A 22256-nucleotide genomic window follows, 5' to 3' on the forward strand; every position below is an offset into this window, starting at 1 on the left:
TCCTCTGGACCTGCTCTGCCATTCAGGATGTTCTTGTGGGTTTATCTGCTGTCATAACCTCTTTTAGCCTGCCATGGCTGACTTGCACTCACTCAGGGGAGAGGGAGCATTAGGTTATAGGGTAATTTACATCTGCCATGGCTCTCCTTAGCTCTCAAACTATTCTCTCATTGATTCTGCAATGTATTGCAGCTCTTTGGCTTTCATTCAAATTTCAGCACCTTATTTAAAAGTCTGATGGGTCACTAACTCCAAGTACATGGGACATCCTTGTGGTTTCCCTGGAAAATGCTTGGAGTCAATGTGGATGAGGTGCTCTGATCAGCTGGGCCAGCACACACAGCACTTGGCTGGGTTGAACCTCTGTGTAGGCACTCTTTTTGGCTCCCTCACAGTAAAGTTGAAGCCTTGAGGGGTAATAATAATTATATGTTTTATTTTCCAAAGTCTAAAGACTGCTCTTGTTTCACTAGAAGAATTGAGTTCAGTGCTGTGGCAAAGTATTTCTGCCTAGGTAGAATAGTGAAATAGGGAAGTCACTCTGGGCTAAATTGCATGATAGCTTAAAAAGCACACACAGGCAGATCCAGGGTGAAATGATCTGCATGAGGGCTTGTGGTCACATGCATCCAACCTTTGCTCGAATCCCAGGGTGTGCAGGAAGTGCCACCCTTCCTGCTGTAGATAAATATGGAAGTGTCTCAGTGAGGGAGCAGGAATTAACTCTGCTTTTTCCTAGAGGTGAGAGAGAATAAGGGGAAACAAATGGTAAAGAGTCACTTTTGCAGGTTTCCCAAATCACTCTTTAATGAAATACTTAGGATTACAACGCATTTCTTGCCTCATTAGTGTTGAACTGTGGAAAGTTCTCCAATCCCCAGGTTGTTTGGTAATCCCCAAAGGCAGCCAAGGAGCTGCTCAGAGCTCAGGGCACCTTTAGAAGAAGCTGGAAACACCATTCTGAGTTAGTGGCATTCAGTGGCCAAGAGATATGAACAATTAGTGGATTATTTCTTTATTCTGGCCAGGTTAATCTGAGTGACTAGTCCCTGTGAGTGTGAGGAATTTCCAAACTGGTCCTGCAGCAGAGGGTGGAGTTTCTTAGGCTCAGGTTTGGCAGCTACTCTGGCTCAGGGCCTGAGGGGGGGATGCATATTTCAGTTGTTGCCTCCTGTAATGTAAGTTTTCACCTTTTCTTTTCACCCTTTCCATTTTGACTTCCTATGAAGCAGAGTAACCTTGCCTTGTGTGCACCAGATCCTTTATAAATGAATATTTCCATTCTAGGAAGAGCTATAAGCTATAAGTGACTGTAACTGATTTTAAATGTTGCATTGGAATTGGAGCTTTAGATTCTTTTCAAATCCCTTGGCTTGAATTGCCAGTCTGGACAAAATCTGTAAAATGTAGACATTTGTCTACACCTGTGGAGCTTTGAGGGTTTTTATATATGCTGGATTTTAGCATCCAAGTTAGAGTGAAAGGAGAGATAATGGGATGTTAAATGTGATGGAGAAAGAAGTGATCTTGGAGATACTGAAGTGCAGTGTGCAGCAGTTGGATGCAAAAGTAGACATTCACAGAATGCTTCTCCTGTTAGCAGGGGTGAAATGGCTCTTCAAATTTAGAACAAGCTGCCATTAAAGTTTTTGATAGTGTGGGGTTTATTTCTGCAAGGTGCAAAATAGGGTGAGTGATCATAAATATTTAAAGCAAACTTAAATGTGTCTACGAACAGAATTGCTAAGTATGTATATGTTTTATATATAATGTTTAAACTTTACTACTTCTCTACTCTCCATAAAGATACACAGTTATTAACCCCTATTTTCACTTCTCTATTTTTGTTCTTCCCTTTAGTAAATGTTCCACAGTTTTGCATAAATCAGCAGCTTACTAAAATTGTTTCTAGTGAAGTATTGGTCTGTGGTTTCTGAAATCAAAACTGCAGATTATTTTCATTACATGTAATACATTTGACATAAATTGAACATATTTGAGGTAAAATGAAAGTTGGCTTAAAAATGTATATCACAGTCAGAAAGAGTTAGTGCTAATATTTGGAGCTAAAGTAATGAAAAATTCTCATTTTGGAGCATTTGTGAGGGTTTCAAGTGGGATGGCAGCAGGGTTGTGGCTGCTCACACAGGATTTAACCCCATCTGCTCACATCCACCTTGACAGCCTGGAGCAGTTAAGCTGGGCTTTGCTTTGGGCCAGGCAAACTGCTGGCTTTGCAGAAAGGACCATCCTGACCCACCTGACTGAGTCAATGCTGACTTGCTGCCAGTCCTTACCAGACTTGGGATCTTGCAGGAGGGAGTTTGGTGCCAAATACTTTATCTAACCACAACTGCTGAGTGCAGAGGCTACAAGTGCTACTGGTTTTATTTATTTTTTTTTTCCCTCAAATTGGTCATTTCTGCTTACCCTATTTAATTTATATCATGGAAGACCACATTTCAACTTAAGAAAAGTTTGTGGGTTTTTGATAGTAGTGTAACTTGTACTCCTTTGCTCCACTGCTTTACAAATCACTTTTTTACCGAGTGCCTCAAGGAGACAGCTTTGAAGAATAATGACAAGCTACAGGAAGATAAAAATATCTGCTCTTTGCCATCCTCAGACACACACCTTGCAGTGGGAAGAGGAGACAGACCACCTCTCTAATGGGTAGAAACTGGGGGATAAGGCAGGGGACAAGTTTGAATGAAATATCTTTTCTAAAATTGCTTGTGTTTAGAAGTTCTAAGATCCTTCAGCCATCACAATTCCAAATTGAGCAGATACCAGCTGAGATAATGTGTTCATTTCTCACTGTGCTGTTGTGGAGAGAAAAAATGCTCTATTTCTGATAACACTGAGGGTTCTCTCTGGGTGGAAATGCAAAAATACATTTCCCAATGACATCTATTGTACTTTTTATGCTGTGCCTGAGATACTTTCAGAACAGAGCCCTGGCTTGTAGGGAGGAGACGCAAAGGAGAGCTGTCTGCTTGATGCCTGCTCTAGTTTGTTCCAGTCACTTCCCTGGGTCTATAAAAAGATATTCCTGGTCTCCACAGCTTTGTTTCACATAGACTCTCACTGAGAGCTACCTAATAATCCTTTCAGGAAAGAGTTACTTCTGAAAGGGACAAGTTTTGGATGGCTTGTCACTCCTGGATGGATTGGGTGCTGAGGAGAGAAACCTCCCTGTTCTCCCTGTAACTGCTTCCCTCTAATGAGCTGCATTCTTGTGACAGAGCTGCCTTTTTATTGCCATGTCACTGTCTCACATGTTCTGCCTGTTAGTGATTTTCCAGCGGTGGCTTTGAGAGTTAGAACTTTATTTTAACACAAACAAACAGGCTGAGGACATTGTGCCATTGCCATGCCACAAGCACTGTTCCCTAGCACGGGATAGTGTTACCAAATTGTTTCAGCAGGAATTCTTGCTCAGGCCACTGGCGCCTTGTTGGGCCTGAATTCAAACAAACTGAGGGTTCAAAGGCATCCTAGAGGAATATATTCCAACTGCAAGAGGGTGAGGTGATGTAAACGTGCTTGCTGGCTTTTTCTTTTTTTTTTTTTCTTTTTTTTTTTTTAACTACATTTCTGCCATAGCAGGCAAATTCTTGTGGGGAAACACATTTTCAGCTGCATCTGGATGGATTCAGCTTTATTCACCTTTAAAGGTGAATATTTACCTATTTAATAGGTAAATATTCACCTTTAATATATTCAGGGTGTTATGAAAACACCCTGAATATATTAAACAAAGGACTTTGAAGACATCAGAAATAGTGGGTGGGAGACAAGCGGATGCTGATGAGTGTTACCAATCTGCTGAAATAGGAGCTGTCCAAGATGAAGAGGGTAATGGCTGGGTTTGACAAAATGCCTGGGAGAGTTCTGAATCAGTGCAGGAAGTCTTCTCTTCTTCCCCAGAAAAAAAAAAAAATCTTTGCTGAGTAACTCATCTGGAAGCAATGAATCTGTTTCCTCAAAGAAGATCCTTCCCCCTCACCTGCTGTGTCCAGGGCTGTGTTTGTCCTGCACAGGCAGCTCCAGTTGGAGGATGTTACAGCCTCCTTTGTGCCTTGACTGAAAATTCCTCATTCCTGTGTGCCCCTGCTCCCTTTCCATGAACCTCTGTGCCCTCCTCAGAGCCTTCCTTCTGCAAGGACCTGGGATCCCTGGAAGGCATTGCATGGTTTGTCAAAGCCTAAATAAGTGAGGAGCAGGATTTGTTTGGCTTTTAGGATGTTGTTAATTCCTTTTCTGCTGGGTAGTTGTAGTAATAATCAAATATCCCCTGTTTCTGAGAGGAAAACTTGTCTTTGGCCATTGATTTTAGACCGTGCAAGGACATGCCAAGGGAGAGGGGAAGTTAAATGGAGCTGGAAATACTTGATCAGGCAACCAGGGAATCTTTCAGGGATATTCCCTGCATTGCTTTGCTTTTTGTGCCCTGGATTTCTGCAGAGCCCAGGTCAGTCATGGTCATCTTTATTTTTCTTGTCCTCAGTCCTGTTGCAGAATTTACATAAACTTTGTATTAAATGGCAGCTGGATAGTGGCTACTCCTGTTTACATTGGTTTAGTTAGAATTACAGCCTGACCTCTGATGCTTGGTTAGGACATTTTCCAAAGCAGTCAGAGATTGACCTGGAGATGATAAGGACATTATTGAAATTGTGCTGAAGGAAATGCTGGGAGTGGATACAGTCATCCTGCTGTGCTTCCAGACATGCACTGAGGTTATTTGAGATCTTACATCGTAAATAGGTGTTAAAATAAAGATATTCTCATTAGCAAAATGCTCTGCATTTTCAGAGCACCCTTGGAGGCAAAGCAGTTATGATACATTAAGTGAACATGAGCTTGCTTCTTAGTTAAATGCTGTACCATCAAAAGGAAAATTACTATCTTGTCAAATTTATTTAAAATTACATCCCAAAGGGTGTGACTGCATCCTTGTAAAGCTTCAGGAATGAACTCTTATCTGGAGCACGTGTTCTCTGCAAGGCCTGATGCAGAGGAGAGAATTCCTGTGTCCTTTGATGCCATCCCTGCCCTGGTAGATGTTGCTGTGGCCCTTGGCACTGAGCAGCCAATTTTGGTTCTTTGCTGGGAGAGGGAGGGTGGGGAATCCATGGCAAATGACCAAGAACAAGCCTCAGCTCGCTGCCTTTTTTCCTTCTTCCCATCTTAGTTATGTCTTCAGCACCTTGGCAATACTCAGGAAATTGTTTCCAATTCCTGTCTTAGGAAAACAAGATCATATTCTTGATTTCTGGTAATGAAATCCCTCTGTGCTTGGAAGAATCATTCCTGATCCTCTTTACAATGAGAGTTAGATCCACACCAAAAATCTATAAATTTAAATTTCCCTTCTACCACTTCTGGAGAATCCTGGTTCACAGAAAAGTAAATTTTTCTCACAAATACTTGCAGTAGCAGAGTGGCAGAGCTGGAAATGAATGAGAGTGCAAGAATATGCAGTGACTTCATGGAGGGCAGCAAGTGCATGAAGTGAGATTAACTTATAGAGAAAGGATAATTCTGACAAAAGACATCAGGAAAGTTGAGTTGTGTGGAGCACATCCCATGCCTTTAAAGCTTACTGAACACCTGGGTTCCAAAAACCTGAAAATCATTTGAAGAATTTGTGAATTAATTCTGGTTTTAAGCTGTTGAAAAGAACACACACACTATCCTAAATCTTCCAACATTCCTAATTCTTCCTGATGCTGGAAGATGAAGTGCACCTTGTGAAGGGATAAATAAAATGTCTTTCTGCAAAGCCACTGAACAAGCTGTGCCTGACGCTGGGGCTGGTGCCTGAGTCAGGCGTGTGCAGGCAGTGCTGGGAGCTTGGGCAACAGCTTGTGTTGCAACTTTTCACCTGCAGGTTTGGCTGATGGGAGAACGTTCAAAGTGGATGTTTCAGTGGAATTTCTGTGTCCTAATTCTGCTTTTTGGCTGGGCTCTTGGTATTCTTTGAATGCAGGCCAGAGTGTTAATCCACACATATGCATACTCAGGTTTCTTAATTGTGAAACTGTAAAATGTTGTTGGTTGCTGCTTTTGCAGGATTTTACCTGTGTGTTAAAAAGCTGCTAAGGAATTGAAATGCTTTGGCATAGGTAATGAGACCAAATGTCCATCACCTCATCCTTAACTTCTTTTATAAAGAAGTTAGAGGGAGGAGAGCTGCTTTTGAAGAGATTATTTTTCAGCTCAATGTATGGTATTTCACTGCTAGTGAGTTTATCAAGTTGTTCCTCACTCTTGTCCAGGTCAAAACCCAAGATACTGAGTGCTCCCCATTTCTGGGTTCTGCTGCTGACCCTATATTTATAACTTTTTGCTACTTTGAGCTGCTGTTAATCTAAGTTTAAAACTGGTGCATTAATCCACACTTTAGTGGAGTCTGACAAACTTTAAATTGGTGTTGTCAAGTACTATGATCTGCAATAAAAAGATGTATTAAGTATAACACATTTATTGATTTTTCTGCAGAGCAGCAGTGGACTATTAAGTTACATTTAAATGTTCTCATCCCTCCCATTCCAAACAAGCTTGAAATCTTGAGCAATCAAAGAATAAAAATACCTTTCTACTGTACGTGCACTGGTGGGAAGTGCTTTGGCTGCATTGCTCACTGTTTGTTGTAACTTTTATTATAAAATTCTTGTTTGGGGAAAATCCTCTAAGGCAGCAGCATTCACGCTGTGAGATTAGATGCCTGCTGACTTTATGGAGAGAAGAAAAGGATACTATGTCTGAGATTAATACTGTTGGGAGATTTTTCTGTCTTTGCTCTTTGCATTGCCTGAAGGAAGAGGAGTGAGAAAAGGGCAAATTTTTTAAGAAACACATGATAAGACCTTTTTGGAGCAAAGGTGTGATGTAAGAACAGCTCGAGTTGTTCAGATCAAAGTATCCTGTGTGTGCTGAGGCTGAGAGCAGATTCCTAGGGAGCACTGTCAGCATGGGGCCAGCCAGCCCTGATACTTTCCCAGAATACTTTCCGCTTCCAAGAAGGACTTCCTGAGCCAAAAGTGGTGTCTTTTGTCTTTAATATCCCTCAGTGGACTTTTCTTCCATCAAGCTGTAGAGCAGCTCTTTGAACTCACATAAGGGAGTCTGTGTTTTGCATTGTGGTGCTTGTCTAGAACTTTGGCTCTGACTGTTGGGAAAAGTTGCCTTCTTCCTGCTATTTTTGTATTTCAGGGTTTATGACAATCAGAGCTACAAAAGCAGTGGCCCAGATTTGCTGCACAGAGCCAGCTAATTGCAGCTGTTAATCTTTTCCTAAACAGAAAATAATGCCCACAGGTGTGCAGTATTCCCTATATTTGAATAGATCTGGGCCCTGGATATATTTTGTTTTATTTTTAAGTAATATTTTAGTTTTTATTCTGTGTGAACTGCGGATTAACCTTGCTAAGACAGTTACTGGGGGCTCAGTGTGGTACTTTTTGTTGCTTCTTGTGAGGCAGGGTGGCAGCTTGGTTTGCAGGATGAACAGTGGAGGAGTATGAAAGGGCAATGGCAGGAACAGAGCAGGGCCTCTCAGGCCAAGAAGAATGTCCAGACTGCTGGGATAAATCTGGATAAACCTGGCATGGGGAGAGCCTGGGCCATGGCTGGTGTGTGCTTTGATCCTAATATTTTATTGTGATTGGAAAGCAATAGGATGCTACAAATTTTGATTCAGTTTCTGCTTAATCTTGTAAAAATGCTGCCAGCAATTTTCAGTTCTGCACTGAGCGTGTTCCCAACTTGGGGATCAGCTCTAAACACTGCTGCAGTTACCTTGGAAACGTGTGTCAAGTCACTCAAACTCAGTTTCAGTCCCTGGTGCCCTTTCTAGTCCATTGCTGCTGTCAAACATTTGCCACAGATAATTTCTTCTGTTTCCCCATCGTTACCATGGGGTCACTGAGGACAAAAAGGACAAAAACACCCAGCAGGAAAGCAGAGCTGAGACAGGGCTGTAACATCCTCCTGAGTGGCCAGGCCAGAGCAGGAGGCCAGGGCCCCCTGACAGCATGGAATCTGCCATGAATCATGGTATGGTTTGGGCTGGAAGGGACCTTCAAGATCATCCAGTTCCAACCCTCTGCCATGGCAGGGACACCCTCCACTGTCCCAGGCTGCTCCAAGCCCTGTCCAGCCTTGGGCCTTGGGGACTCCCAGGGATCCAGGGGCAGCCCCAGCTGCTCTGGGCACCTGTGCCAGGGCCTGCCCACCCTCCCAGGGGAGAATTCCTCCCCATATCCCCTCTAAGGCTGCCCTCTGGCCATGTGAAGCCATTTCCCCTTGTCCTGTCTCTCTCCTGTGGGTTCCCTTCAGGTGCTGGAAGTCACCTGGACATTTTCTTCCCGGCTGCTGGCAAAGCCCGAAGTTCCCTCGCTCATTCCCATTGTTTATGCTGCCTTTTCCTGCTTTGTTTCAGCTGAAGAAGAAGCAGGTCTATGTTGAGAAGGTGGAGAAGATGCAGCAGGCCTTGGTTCAGCTGCAGGCAGCGTGTGAGAAGAGGGAGCAGCTGGAGCACCGGCTGCGCACCCGCCTGGAGAGGGAGCTGGAATCTCTCCGCATGCAGCAGGTACCCCTGGCCCTGCTGGGCTCCTGCCCCACACACAGGAGAAAGGCACTGCAATTTTTAATCTTCTGTTCTTAAAACACTTCTTTTTCACTAGTTAGATTCATGGATTTCCTGGCTATTATATTGCTTTTACCTGATTTAATTCTGTTTCAACCAGAGAATTTAGATAAGGAGCAATAGGGGATCCATCCTGAGATCAGCCTCATAGCTACATGCTGCTGTACCTTTAAATACCATGGTTATGTTACTTGAAATGATTTAAAAATTCTTGTTCACAGTTTGTGATTTTACATAAAATTCATTAACAACTGGCCTGAAAAGAGGCCCTTCAAAAACCTTTTGAATTTGAAAAAGCACACAAGACTAAACTAGTAAAGCCAATTCTACAAATGCAGTTGATGGAAATAGATGGGAGTTTCATATAGACTGTATTGCAGTATTATTATGAGTCTTTTTCAATGAAAAGAATGAATGAGAAGTAGATTGTGCAGATGTGTTAAGAATTGCATTAACTTTAGCCTATGTTAAATACAGATGAACTGTCAGGTGTCTGAATTTTACTGGAAATAGGATGCAGGCCTGTGTTCTAAATCACATTTATTTTCAGCTTACTTTTATCCCCTAACTTCCATCTCTGCATAGGAATAGATATTTAAATATTGGGGTTTTGCATAGGTTTTAGTAGGAGTTACAGTAATTTGATAAACTTTTCTGTTACACTTTTTGGAAGATCAGGTACTCTAAACCCCACAGCTTTTTACATTGAGCCCAAGTCAACACCAAAATTGTTTTCCTGTCATGGTTAAAATTCTGAGCTCAGAATAAAATAGTTAGTCTGCCCTATTCCTATTCCTTTAAACTATTTATTTTATTTTTTAAGTCAAATGTCTTGTTAATCCCACATGACACTTCCATATAAAACTGCAAGGTTTTATTCATTGAACTATTATCTGAGCAAATCTCCACATTTCCTTACTTTAAAAGGGAACACTGCCTGCCTTCCAAATCTTGCTTTAGAACTGAATTATTTCAGTCCCCAGCTATACACTGATCATATTAATGTAGTAATCAAATGCTTTAAAAATATTTTGGATTATATTTTTTGAAGGGATGACACTAGTCAGTGCCTTGCTGAACACTTGGGAGTCAGTCTGTGTTACACCAGGCATTATGGAAAGGCTGTGCACATCACACCTCTGTAGCACAGTCCAGCTCTGGGATGCATATTTGGGACTTTGGAAAGGCCCAAACATACAGCTTTGGAAAAAAAGATACTTTTGGGGAAAAAAGGCCTTGGTAGGAGTATTTTGCATCTCAGGTATTTTCTTGTTAACCTGCCCAACACAGCATAAAGCCACTGCATTTCCCTCTGGGGGGTTCTTGTGTCAAACCAGTGACAAAAAGCAAAGCAGCCAACCCTGATCCTTACAGCTGCATCCTGAGACTCCTGTTTTTGTTTGCTTTGTTCTCTTCCTCCTGGGGATCAGCGTCAGGGCACATCTCAGGCTGCCAACGTCTCTGAGTACAACGCCACAGCGCTGATGGAGCTCCTGCGTGAGAAGGAGGAGAGGATCCTGGCTCTGGAAGCTGACATGACCAAGTGGGAACAGAAATACCTGGAGGAAAGTGTGATGAGACAGTTTGCTTTGGATGCAGCTGCGACTGTGGCTGCTCAGAGGTAAATGGGACTTTTCACAGGACTGGGATTATTTTCTTTTTCCAGCTGAATGTCATATTTCCCACCCAGGAATGTTGTCATGCCATCCTCTTGTGATTGCTCATCCTGTGGTCTGAACAGCTCCTCAGAGCTCTGCAAGCAAGTGGAGCTTGGCTGCTCTTCCTGGGAGCTGTGCAATTGCCAGCAATTAGAAATGTTTTTCCAGGGGAAGATTCCTCCCCATGCAGGATCCATTTTCCAGACTAAAATTGTTCTGAGCCATTCCTAGATGCTGTTGATTCAAAGGAGAAGAGGCTTGGGTTTTTTTTTTTTTTATTTTTAAAACAGGAATCAGTCCTTGCTGAAGTCATGTGAGATGGGGTGAGCTTGGTGATTCACATCATTCACCCTGAATGGCTTCCTTGTTCTCCAGAATGTTTTTGCAAATTACTTTGTGGTATTGTCTGGTTACTAACCAGAAGCATCTACTAGGAAATTCTGCTCAAAACATTTCTGCTGTGTATGGAAAGCACTGCTTGTGGGGGTGGGAAGGGTGTCTGAAATTTGGTAACAAGCTCCCATTCCAAGACAACTGTACAGAAACACTTATTATGGCTGTGAATAGGCCAAGTGCCTCAGCTGGTTGGTAAACAAGAGCTGTTACTGGGGTGCATCTCCTTAGCATTAGGCCTTGCTAGCATGTCACTTCATTGCTCACTAGTTTATGGTTCTGGACAGCAGATTTTCTTGTAGATTGTTTCATGAGCCAAATCCAGATAGGGATGTTATCACAACTGGCTTCCCAGCTTGTAAGATCACACTGGAATTACAGAGGTGAAGCTGCAGATCTGCTGTGTTAGTGTTTAAAGACTTATCTTATCTTGCTCCAGAAGGAAGCTGTTATTTTAGGTATTGATGCTTCTTGTGCACTGTTTTCCACCTCCCCAGAGATTCCCTAAAGGCTCCAGCTGCTGCTTGTGCTTAGAGGCCATGTTATATTTTCAGCCTGGGCTGATAAGTTGGGGCCTGGTCTATTGTTTATCATGGGCTGGGAGGGGATGTGTTAGGCCTGCTCAGGTTTCACTAAATGAACAAGAATGTTGTCCAGTCAGGAAAGAGCCTCTGCTTTTCCATTTCCATCTAGATTCCACTAATTCCATTGGCAACCTCATCAACACTGTCCAGATTTCTTTCCCTTTCCTTTACCAGTGGAAGCTGGCATCCCTTGGGAAGCTGAGGTTGCAGGAAAGATGCTTTAGAACCCAGGCAGGAGCTGGGTCAGGTTGGGTTTCTTTGGTGAAGGATCTTCTCATGCCCTGCCACATTCACAAGTAGAATGAAATACTCATTATTTGGTTAGTGGACTGACCAACTATCACAGTGTTAACATTAGCCCTTATATGGAATCAGCCTAGCATTCTTTTCACCTTATTCCAGATTTTTTGGATCAAGCTGCTTAAGATTGCTTAAGAAACTTCCATGCCTTGTTCCCTTTGATATTCACATCCCCTGTATGATACTGTTGGAAGGGAAGGGGAAAAGCTTTTAATCTGAAGTTGAAGAAAAGTGCCTGGTGTTCCTTTCCCCTCCTTCTGTCCTTGGATTTGCCTCCTTGATCACTTCAGAGTAGTGCACTCAGTTTAGGTGAGGCACTGGCCCAAAATGGACAGGAGGTTGTTGTTGTAATGATCTGCATATTTTTGTAATCCCTTTTCACTAGGACACAGACAAAATTAGGAGTTGGATTTTTGGAAGACATTGAGCCAGTTTAAACTCAAAAAAAAGAAGTGGATACCCATGTTTGTTCCATTTGAGCAGTACTTTTGTGCTGCAGGGTGGAAAGCAGCAAACTTAGCAGGCCCTTCATGTGCTGTCAGGTCCTTCATGTGCTGTGCTGCTTGTTCCAGGGACACCACGGTGATCAACCACTCGCCCAACCCCAGCTACGACACCTCCCTGGAAGCTCGAATCCAGAAGGAGGAGGAGGAGATCCTGCTGGCCAACAGGAGATGTCTCGACATGGAGGGAAGGTGAAGTGCACTTTGGTCCTGTCTGGCTTCTCTGGGACAGGGATTTGAGATGAACTGCCTGGGTAGATGCCTCAGAACCAGAAATTCTTGTGTCTTCACCAGCAGCAGCCATGGCAAATGCCAGACACTCATTTGGCCAAGGAAGTATAAACACAGCAATCCAAAACCTGTCTTGATACTGAGGGCTAATGCAAAAAAGTCTTGTCTTAGATTTTTTTGCATCTAGCTTGTTCCTCTTCTCTCTTCAGGGCATCTTCATCAGACCCCAGGCTCCAGCCACCCTTTAACAGGCTCACAGAGCTGTTTTCCCTGGGGTTAGGCCCCCAGTGCAGACTCCCCAAAATGTGTTAATTCTTTCTGTTGGTCTCGTGTTATTCTCAGGTTTGTTTCAGAGCTCCTTCCATGGCTGTTTAGAGCAGTTTCCAGCATCCAGAGGTGGGTGGGTGTATCCCACTCTCTAACATGATCTGCTCTGTGGGCCAGAGAGCAGCCAGTGCCCAGGACAATCTCCTGGCATCCTCCCTCCACTCTCCAAGTGCCTAGGGAGCCCTAATCACAGCCATGGGGACACTGAGGCCAATCCAGGGGGATGGGAGACTCTTAAACTGTCCTTTTTCTTTGCCCCAAAGGATTAAGACCCTGCACGCCCAGATCATCGAGAAGGATGCCATGATCAAAGTGCTGCAGCAGCGTTCCCGCAAGGAGCCTGGCAAGACAGAGCAGCTCTCCTCCATGAGACCTGCCAAGTCCCTCATGTCCATCTCCAACGCTGGCTCAGGCTTGCTGTCCCACTCCTCAACCCTGAGCAGCACCCCCATCCTGGAGGAGAAGAGGGAGGACAAGAGCTGGAAGGGCAGCCTGGGTAATTTCCAGCTACCAGTGGCAATTCTGATTCAGAGCCAGTGCTTGGAGGGGAGGCAGGAGCAGCACAGGAGGGTGTGTTGGACAGATAGAGCAGCTGGCCTGGCCTGCAGTAAAGCTGGCTGCAAGATAGGACACATTGGGAAGAGCTGCTTATTTTAATCACTTCTGGCAATTAGTCACTTCTGATACTCAGGCTTTGCCATTAAATATGTCAGCCTTTATTCCCAATTTGCCACCTGACTTTAGGGATGTCTGGGATACAGTTTTCAGGGTTCCCAAGCACTTGCTTTCAGCTGGATGATGGTGTAAAGTCTCCTTGAATTGGAGCAGAGATTTTAATCAGGATTTCTATCCTGTAGTGTTGTGCCTGCACCAACATGACTCCTATCTGGAATGGCTCAACAGCATTGTTCTGAGAAATGGAGCTGTAACAAAGCAAATCCCAGGTGATTTTTTTTTTCCCTGGGAGAAGTCAGGCTCAGAACTGAGAGTAAAACCCCCTGAAATGTAAATGAGGACCTGTTGCAGAGTATGTAGAGTAGTGCCCAGCTGCAAGCAGCAACATGGGGACACTGCTATTGCTCAGGTACTTCAGTACCCAGGAGAGGAAGGTGCTGTGCAAAGGCAAACCAGTGCTGCCTCTTGAGGGAGGGGACACTTTCCAGCTCCTGGAGCAATCAGTGCAGAGTGCTGCAGAGCTGATACCAGTTATTTTGCTGTGACTGTGACATTTCCTTCCCTTTTCCCACACAGGTGTTCTGCTGGGAACAGAATATCGCTCTGAATCCATCCCCTCCACCCCCTCTCCTGTCCTGCCCTCCACACCACTGCTGTCAGCCCACTCCAAGACAGGCAGCAGAGACTGCAGCACCCAGACAGACAGGGGCAGTGAGCAGGGCAAAGCTGCTCCTTCCCCTGCAGCTCCCACCCCAGCACGACTCCCCAGCACCAACCTGAGCTACAGCGCAGAGAAAACAGGTAACAGAGCTCAGCCCCAGTGCCAGGGGCACCCTGCCACCCACCCACCATCTCTGGGGCAGCCCTGACATCCCTTCCTCCCTCCAGGCCAACTGGGGTTAGTTTTTGTGAGGACAAGTGTGATTGAGTGGTCTCAAACACACTGAAGGAATAAAAGAAAAGCCTGAGGAGTGGCAGCATAAGCGTGGGCACGCTGGGCAGGGAGGTGCAGCAAGATTTGAGAATTGAGAACGGGGAGATGCAAATCCCTGGGCAGTCTCTGAGTCAGTGTCTGCTCTGAAGTAAGTTGTGAGTAGGATGTGGGGTTTAAACACATGAAAATGGGCTGTTCAAACTGGCTATTGCATTGAGGGAGCATCCAAAGCCAGGTGGACTCAGAGAGGGGTAGGGAGAAGGAGGAGAGGGAGCTATCACAATAAAGCTGTCTTGGTACCATCCCAGTCACAGGAGCAGCTTCAGCCTTGGAGATACAGTTGACAGTGACTGTCCCAGGAGCTGAATTTGCCTCCCACAGAGCTCCCAGCTGGCAGGAGCTGCTCATTTTCCAGCCCACTCTGCCAAATCAATGCAGATTACACAACCTTGCCTCTTCTCCTTACAGACACATTACAATGCTGTTGTTCTTCATGGCAGAGAGTGTTTGGCTGGGCTCTGCCTCCTCTGCCCATGCTGTGCTGTTTAATGGGTATTGAGGGAGAACAGGTCTGGTGGTGAAAATCCACCCTGACTGCATTGGTTTACATGCAGTCACTCCAGTTTTGTGTGGATTTGTGTATCAGTGGGAGGTACCCAAAAGGAATTTGATAAAATTGCTTTATTTGTCTGGCTGCATACGTGGGAATTGAATTTTTTAAAACGAAATAAGTTATTAGCTGTCTTTAGCCAATGATACAAGATGACTTAAAATGTTAATGTCACATTTTTAACCTCATTGAAGTTACACCTTTAATTGTCTCTTGTTTTTCCTCATCACATAGATGGGCCACTCTTCCACTCCAGCACTCTTGAAAGAAAAGCCCCTGTTCAGACTGTGGGGCAGGACCTCCCAGATGGAGAGATGGTAGAATACCTCATCTGAAAGGCTGTACCAGGATCTGAGCTGGGATAACAGTAGCAAGAAATTTTTAAAAGACATTTTTATTGGGAAAAAAAAAATGTAGTACCTGAGTAATAAAAGAACACTCAGCTGTTTGCTCTTGTATATTATGTCTCAAAAGTTTGGACAGGTTAATTTATAATTTGTTCTAAATTATAAAAAACCCGTAACACTTGTTCTTTGAAAGTTTCCCCTTCTATTTTTTAAATACTGGATCTGGTAACATCTGGAGAAAAAAACTAGAGCTTAGGTGCACTACAACTGATATTTCATTTCAGTGTTGTGAAAGTCTCTTAAGCAGAAGTACCTGCTCTCACAGGTGCTGATACATGTCTAGCTTGAATGTAGTGAGGTGAGCTGAATGGCCTTAAAATGATCAGAACCAGGGACGTGGTTGTGAGCATCCCTTAAGGGTGTTGGATACAGGTGTTCTGGGGAGCTTTGACAAGTCTGAGCTGTGATCAAGGGAGATTTCCCTTTCACTTCCTCTTTTCTCTCAGAGTAGGTGTTTCATGTTCATAGGCTGAAAAGATCTCCATTTTCAGTGTGGTAACATTTTTTTTTTTACTTCCCAAATTCCTTTTTTAATTATTTCATTATCAAAACAAACTACTCTGGTGATTAATGTCACATTTCATATTTGTAGTTCCTTTTGCAAGATTTGCCACACTTTTATACTTAAGTACTTTTTCAATAATTTTTACAGTGGATAGTAAATAATATATTGCATTTGTGTTTTACATAAATTAATAAGGAGAATTTACAGGCCCAGCCCTGATCTGTTAGATCAGATTTCTGACATCGTAATTCCATTGGCTTTAGTGAAACTACTTCAAATTTACCATAGCTCAAGTGGGAAGCCCTGTTGTAGATATAACAACTTAATCTACTGCATCTGTGGAGATTTTTCTCTGTAGCAGACTTTTCTATATTTCAAATGCCCTTCAAGTTTGTATATCCCTCCTTTCTGGAGAGACTGGATTCTTTTTCACATAGCAAAGCCTCAGAGGTAGAGCTTTAAAGAGAAGCTCTGTGTAAAGGTTCAGATGGCAGATTCTCTCCTTTCAAAATACTTCTTTAATTCATCTGAGTGGAGAGAGCAGTTTAAAGAAAGTCCCAGAGGCATTACAGAAGAAAGTTCCATATTTAAGTCATGAGATTCACTTCCAGATTTTTGGGAACTAGCACAGATGCAGCAGTGCTTTGGTTACAGAAACTATAAGGAGATATTAAGACCAATAGAAGTACATGAGTATTTTTTTTTTTTGTTACTGTCTTTGCATTTTATTAAAACACTTCAATATTAATTTCTGTTAAAACCTACTCTTTTTTTGTACTTGAAAATTAAAATATTTCATTAGCCAGTGGTCACACACTGGGAACCTGGCTAGTTTCAGCTTTCTGTGCACCATTAGAGTAGCAAAATTTTCATTTCAGATAATTTCACCCCAGAAATAAGGAAATCCAGCAATTAATTATCACAGAGTTAGTGAATGTCTTAATCCTGTTTGACCCTGCTGCTGTGGTGTTCAAGTGAAATGGCCTCACCAGCCCACCAGGGATCACAGGAGTTCCACAGTGGGAGGGCAGAGGAGGTGCCTAAAGCTCAGCCCTGAGCTTTCCTTCTGATAATAATCACTTCAAATCCAAGGAAAACCCTTCCCATTGTTTCTGGCAGCTTTGCTGCTGGTCAGGGATCTTCAGGCCACATTCCCAGTCCTGCAGAAGGCAGAGGTGGCCAGGGGTGGGCTGGGAGATGCTGTGGCCAGGCACAAACCCCTTCCATCAGGCAGGCACTGCCAGGCTCTGTCTGTCCTGTGGGACAAGGTCTGTCCTGACAGGTCCAGACCTCCCTTCCCTCTGAGCCATTCCCCACTCTTTTCCAGGCACTCTGTCCACCACCACTTCATTCTCATCCCTGACAATGTCTTGCTTTTATTTCTCTTGGCTTAATTCCATCACAGTTTATGAAGTAATGCCCACCCTGGATGATTTGATTTCTCTTCCTCCTCCACAGTTGTTAAAAATTCAGCTTTTCTCATTAGCTCAAGGTGTCCACCTTTCTGACATTTCAGCATAAGTATCTATATTATATTTTGTAAGTTTGGCTTAAAATGAGCAAGGGAAATCAAATGCCATTGAGTGGCAGTGTGAGGTGGGGGAGAACTGTTTGAATGCTTTTCTCTTCTTTAGAGTCAGGAAAAGTAATATTCCATCATTACAAATACATTTCAGCATCTGGAAAGAAGTTTTATGACTGTAGGGCTCTAAATAAACAGTTACAACTCTCTTGATTCACATAAATTCTAAAATGTCTGGGAAATTTTGGATATTTTACAGATAAAACCTCTTTCAGAAAACTGATTTTCCCCAATCAGTATTGGCTGTTCAGGTGAAACTAATTGGTTTATCCTCCCTGCAGCTCACTGTTTTCAAGTGGAGGGCCACTGCATTTTATTTTTACAAATCAAAAAAGGACATGATAGCTTTTTGTGAATAAAATACAGCAACTATCTCCTCCAGAAATGGAAGCCAGGCTGTCTCTGACAGCCTGAACCATCAGGATTGCAGCAGCCTTGGCAGTTCCTTCCCCATTGAAGTAATTTTGGAAGATGGTGCCGTTTCACACTGCTTAGGTCGGGCTCTTTGCCCTATTTTGTAATTTCAATTTCTTCCAAAAAAGCAAAACCCCAAAACTTTGCTGTGGAAGCTGGAGGTTGTTTTCTTGGGAGCCATCAGGAATGTATTCTTCCCCTGGAGCTTCCTCAGAGCCATCCTGATGTGAATGTAAACGAGCTGCTTGCTTTGAGGAAGATGGATGTGTACTATAGTCTTCAGTCTCTGTACAGATTCTTATTTTGTTTTTAAAACAGAACCTGCTTTAAGGAGACAAACTGCACACCTAGTTCCTTTGCCTTCTGTAGAGCTTATTTCTAGTAGAAAGTGGTTTTTAACAATGATTGCAACGACCTTTGCAAACCAAAATTTTAGACTAAGAGTTTTTCTTAAACTCGGGTATTAGAAGCAGAATTGTAGCTTTTATAAAGAAAGCCACATATTCTTTGTAGAGCAAAACAAGAAAATGAAGTTTAGTTATTTTTCCTCTTTCCTTTCACTGCTTACAGAAAGGCCAAACTCCCAAGTCCTTCCCTTGGGCAGTTCCTTTGTGGTTTCACTGCTCGGGGAACTGCCTGAGATCCAGAGACTTTTGTTCCACCTGCCCCAAAGGTTGTTATCAAATTCAACAGCTCCTACCTGGCAGCTCCTGGGGGGGTTAGAGCAGGGATTTAATGTCTGGGGACTCAAGGGGATGTGTGAGGAGTCTGCAGGGGGACACTGAGGTCACCACGTGTGCCGGGCTGAAGTTCTGCCCGTGTGGGCTGTGCTGGAAGCTGAGCATGGCCTTTGCTGTGGTTTTTGGGGCTGCCTGAGTTGGGGGGACACTCTCAGAGCTGGGGGACACTCTCAGAGTTTTATCCAGGCCCATTTCTAAGGCCACCTCCTGCTCCAGGGGCCAGCAGTGTGTGGGACACGTGTGACACCCCCTGACCAAGGCTCTGCACACCAGACAAACCCAAATTCTCACCAGACAAACCCAAATTCTCACCAGGCAAACCCAAATTCACAGCAGACAAACCCAAACCCGGAGTGCCCAGGGCAGGAGCAGCCCGGGGTAGCTGAGCTTCCCCTCCCCAGGGCTGGCACAGCTTATCCTGGATTCACCCTGCTGCCCTGGCTGTGCTCTGTGCCAGGGGCTGGGAGGGGGGGAGGGTCTCTTTTCATGTATTTGTATAGGGACTCTTTTGTAAAAGTTAGTGGTTTTATGTCTAGGAAGTAAAAAGACATTGTAAAATGTAATTGTACTGTATTTATGAAGAAAATACATTTCTTTTCAAAAAGATCTTCTTCTAAGTTGGTTTTAGAGTTTGGTTTCCACCACCATCATCTTGCAGGGTTTTTGGGGGGCAAATGGCTTTGAGAAGTTTCCCTCCCAGCAGGGTTGTGGTCTAGCAGGGGCCCAGCCAGCTGCTTCTCTTTGGGACCCAAAATATCAATGCATGAATTAAAATACTAAAGTTACCATTCCACAACCATAGACAGTGTGTCAAGAGAATATCCTATATCAATCTATATTGAAATGAGTCACGTGGTTATTTTTTCCCCCCTTTATTTAAACCATCCAAGTTTATTTTGTAATTTGTGACTGGGCTGTTTTGTAATTCAGCTGTTGAAACAGCCCTTAAGTCTTTGAAGGTTTATGGCAGCTTTAATTCTAGAAAGAAAACAAAATAGTCAGTGTAAATATGCACTAAGAAGTCTTGTAAATGTTGTGTATCCGTGTATTTTTAAAGAATGGATCCTGTGTTTTCAGCTTTTTTCCACTGATTTTCTTGTTTTGCAGTAAATTTGTTTGGTGTGAGAAGCTTATGGAATACAAAACAAAAACAATCTTCACCTTCCCTCCTCCTCACTACTGCCTGGCCTCTGTTTTTGGATTTTTAACTCCTAATCGGAGATTTTACACGATAAAGTCATTGTCATTCCCTTAAGCATCCCGAATTATTTTTCCCTCTGGCCAGCCCCGCAGCTGCCCACAGCTCACACCTTTTAACAGCAGATTAGCAGCACTTGGAGCTGCGGTGAGAGCCACCTCTCCTTTGATGCTGGTCCCTTTTCCAGACATCTGAGGGCATCAGCACACGAGCAGCCTTCAGCCCTGGGAGTATTTCCCACATCACAGCCTGCACTAGACCCTTGTGCCTTTTGTTCCTGAATTCTTGCTGCATTTTGCTGCCTCCTAATTTATCTCTCCCCTCTCCCGGTGCTGTCGGAGGGAAGGAGCAGGGATTACTGGGAAGCTGCTTGAAAGTTGTCAGCCTTGATGCAATTTCACTGTTGACTTTTGAGTTTGATCTTAACATAGCTGTCACCTCCCCGGCTGTAATAAATACCAGCCTGACAAATCCTGGGGCCAGTGGTCAGCTCAGCACATCCATCCCCTCCACTCTCAGGCCTTTTGATGTTGTTTCTATAAATTTCTCTGGTGTGCCAGAGCAGAAACAAGAAGACAAAAATAACCCCCAAAAAACTCAAAACAAAAACAAAAAACAAAACAAAACCCACAAAAACCCTCAAACCAAAACCAAAAAACCAACAAAAAGCCAACAACAACCACCCAAAAAAACCCATAAAAACCCCCCAAAAAACCCCAACCTGGCCAGACAAAACCCCCCAGCTCCAGGAGCTGGCTAATAGCTGCTTTATTTAATAACACAAGTGTGGCCCATCTGCACAGGGGTGTGAGAGGAGTAGTTGGGCATTTCACAAGCCCATGTGGGCAGCAAAGATCCACCCCCTGCTCTGTGGGGAGCAGCCAGGAGCCATGCAGGGAGGATTTGGGATTTCACTGGGATTCCACGTGCCCTCACCTCTCCTGCTGACCAGCCCTTAAACCCCTCCCAGAGGCCATCCCTGTTCTATTGCTGCATCTGCTGAACACCTGCAAGGGAAAGGCACCTCCTTCAATCCCATTATCTGCTACTCAGCCTGCCAAGAGCTGGGGCTTAAAAGGGAATAAAAATGAAAAGGCTGGTGGTTTAGGTTTGGTTAGTTGGGGTTTTTTTTTCCCCCCTCTCCATTGGCTCCAGTCTTTAGGTGAAAAAGCTCCTTTGCTCCAAATCCTCACTCAGTGTAGTGGTTGATTCCACGCCAGCCCCATGGGTGGGAGGAGGGAGTTAGAAGCTAAAACAGTGCACAGTGAGTACAGCACATTCCCAAGGGCTGCATTATTCTATTTATTGAAAAGTCTTGCCTGTTATTGCTGTTAAACACCTCCAGAGAAAAGCAAAATTCCACAGTGCCACAGGACCTTTCCCAGCAACAACTCTGTGCCTCCCCTTCCTGCTCCCCAAGGCAAAATTGGAGAATTTTATGTATTTTGGAGCATTTATCTGAATTCTGTTAGGAAGAATAATATAAAATGGCAGCAAAACACTGGCCCTGTAAAAGTGCTTTTACAATGCTATTTATGTACAGTGACGTTGGAATGAGATAATCTTCACTTTGTACTGTGGAGGTAAATGGGAGAGGAAAATTGTCATTGATGCCTTGCCAGAAGGGGCACTAATCTTTTAAATTTTAGGCTTTTATATATATATAAACACACATGAATACATGCAATTTATAAAAACTGGTAATTTTGAGAACCTAATTGTACCTGATGAAATTTTCTTTTCCTCCCTAGTCATGTTTTTCAAACATAAATGGGCGGGTTTGGAACTTCATTGTGTCTCTACCCTTCTGTTTCCTGTTGCTGCATTTCAAAACTCAAAAATAAGAAAGAACCCCTCCTGTCTGCAGCTTTTCAGTTCTTTATTTCAGTATTTTGAGTGTATTTTGGTTGCTTTTCCTTTGCCGGTCACCCCAAAGGACAGGATGATGCCTGGGTCATGTTCATTCACAGCACAATATCCCTGTCTGCACATCCATCCCCTTTGGCAGGAGGAAAATCCCTGTCCTGTCCTCCTGTGGGAAGCACCAGCATTTCCCTGCTGGAGCACCCAGCCCTGCAGTACCTAAAAGAGACCAAAAGAGCTGGAGAGGTGTTCACAGGGTCTGAGGATGAGGGGAGAGATGAGGATCTGACTCCATGGTTCAGAAGGCTGATTTATTATTTTATGATATATATTATATTAAAACTACACTAAAAGAATAGAAAGGATTTTATCAGAAGGCTAGCTAAGAATAGAAAAAGAAAGAATGATAACAAAAGCTTGTGTCTCAGACAGAGAGTCCAAGCCAGCTGACTGTGCTTGGCCATTAATTAGAAACAACCCCATGAGCCCAATCCCAGATGCACCTGTTGCATTCCACAGCAGCAGATAACCATTGGTTACATTTTGTTCCTGAGGCCTCTCAGCTTCTGAGGAGGAAAAATCCTAAGGAAAGGATTTTTCAGAAAATACGGCTACAGAGAGGGACTTTGGACCAGGGAATGTGGTGATAGAACAAGGGGAAATGGAATCAAAGGGA

The 22256-nt window shown here is 43.7% G+C and overlaps 1 protein-coding gene across 2 annotated transcripts in view; it reads left to right on the top strand.

The window, feature by feature from the left end:
• AMOT (angiomotin) overlaps positions 1-21583 on the top strand; it is a 63023-nt gene extending 41440 nt beyond the window's left edge. For both annotated transcript variants that reach the window (XM_036401955.2, XM_036401954.2), the window contains exons 8-13: positions 8450-8599; positions 10087-10277; positions 12164-12286; positions 12916-13148; positions 13904-14128; positions 15106-21583. In XM_036401955.2, coding sequence (XP_036257848.1) covers positions 8450-8599; positions 10087-10277; positions 12164-12286; positions 12916-13148; positions 13904-14128; positions 15106-15206 — 1023 coding nt within the window. In that variant the 3' untranslated portion in view covers positions 15207-21583. The remainder of the gene's footprint in view (positions 1-8449; positions 8600-10086; positions 10278-12163; positions 12287-12915; positions 13149-13903; positions 14129-15105) is intronic.
• The last annotated feature ends 673 nt before the right edge of the window (positions 21584-22256 follow it).

This window comes from Molothrus ater, chromosome 14, assembly GCF_012460135.2.
Source record: "Molothrus ater isolate BHLD 08-10-18 breed brown headed cowbird chromosome 14, BPBGC_Mater_1.1, whole genome shotgun sequence".
Classification (NCBI taxonomy): Eukaryota; Metazoa; Chordata; class Aves; order Passeriformes; family Icteridae; genus Molothrus; species Molothrus ater.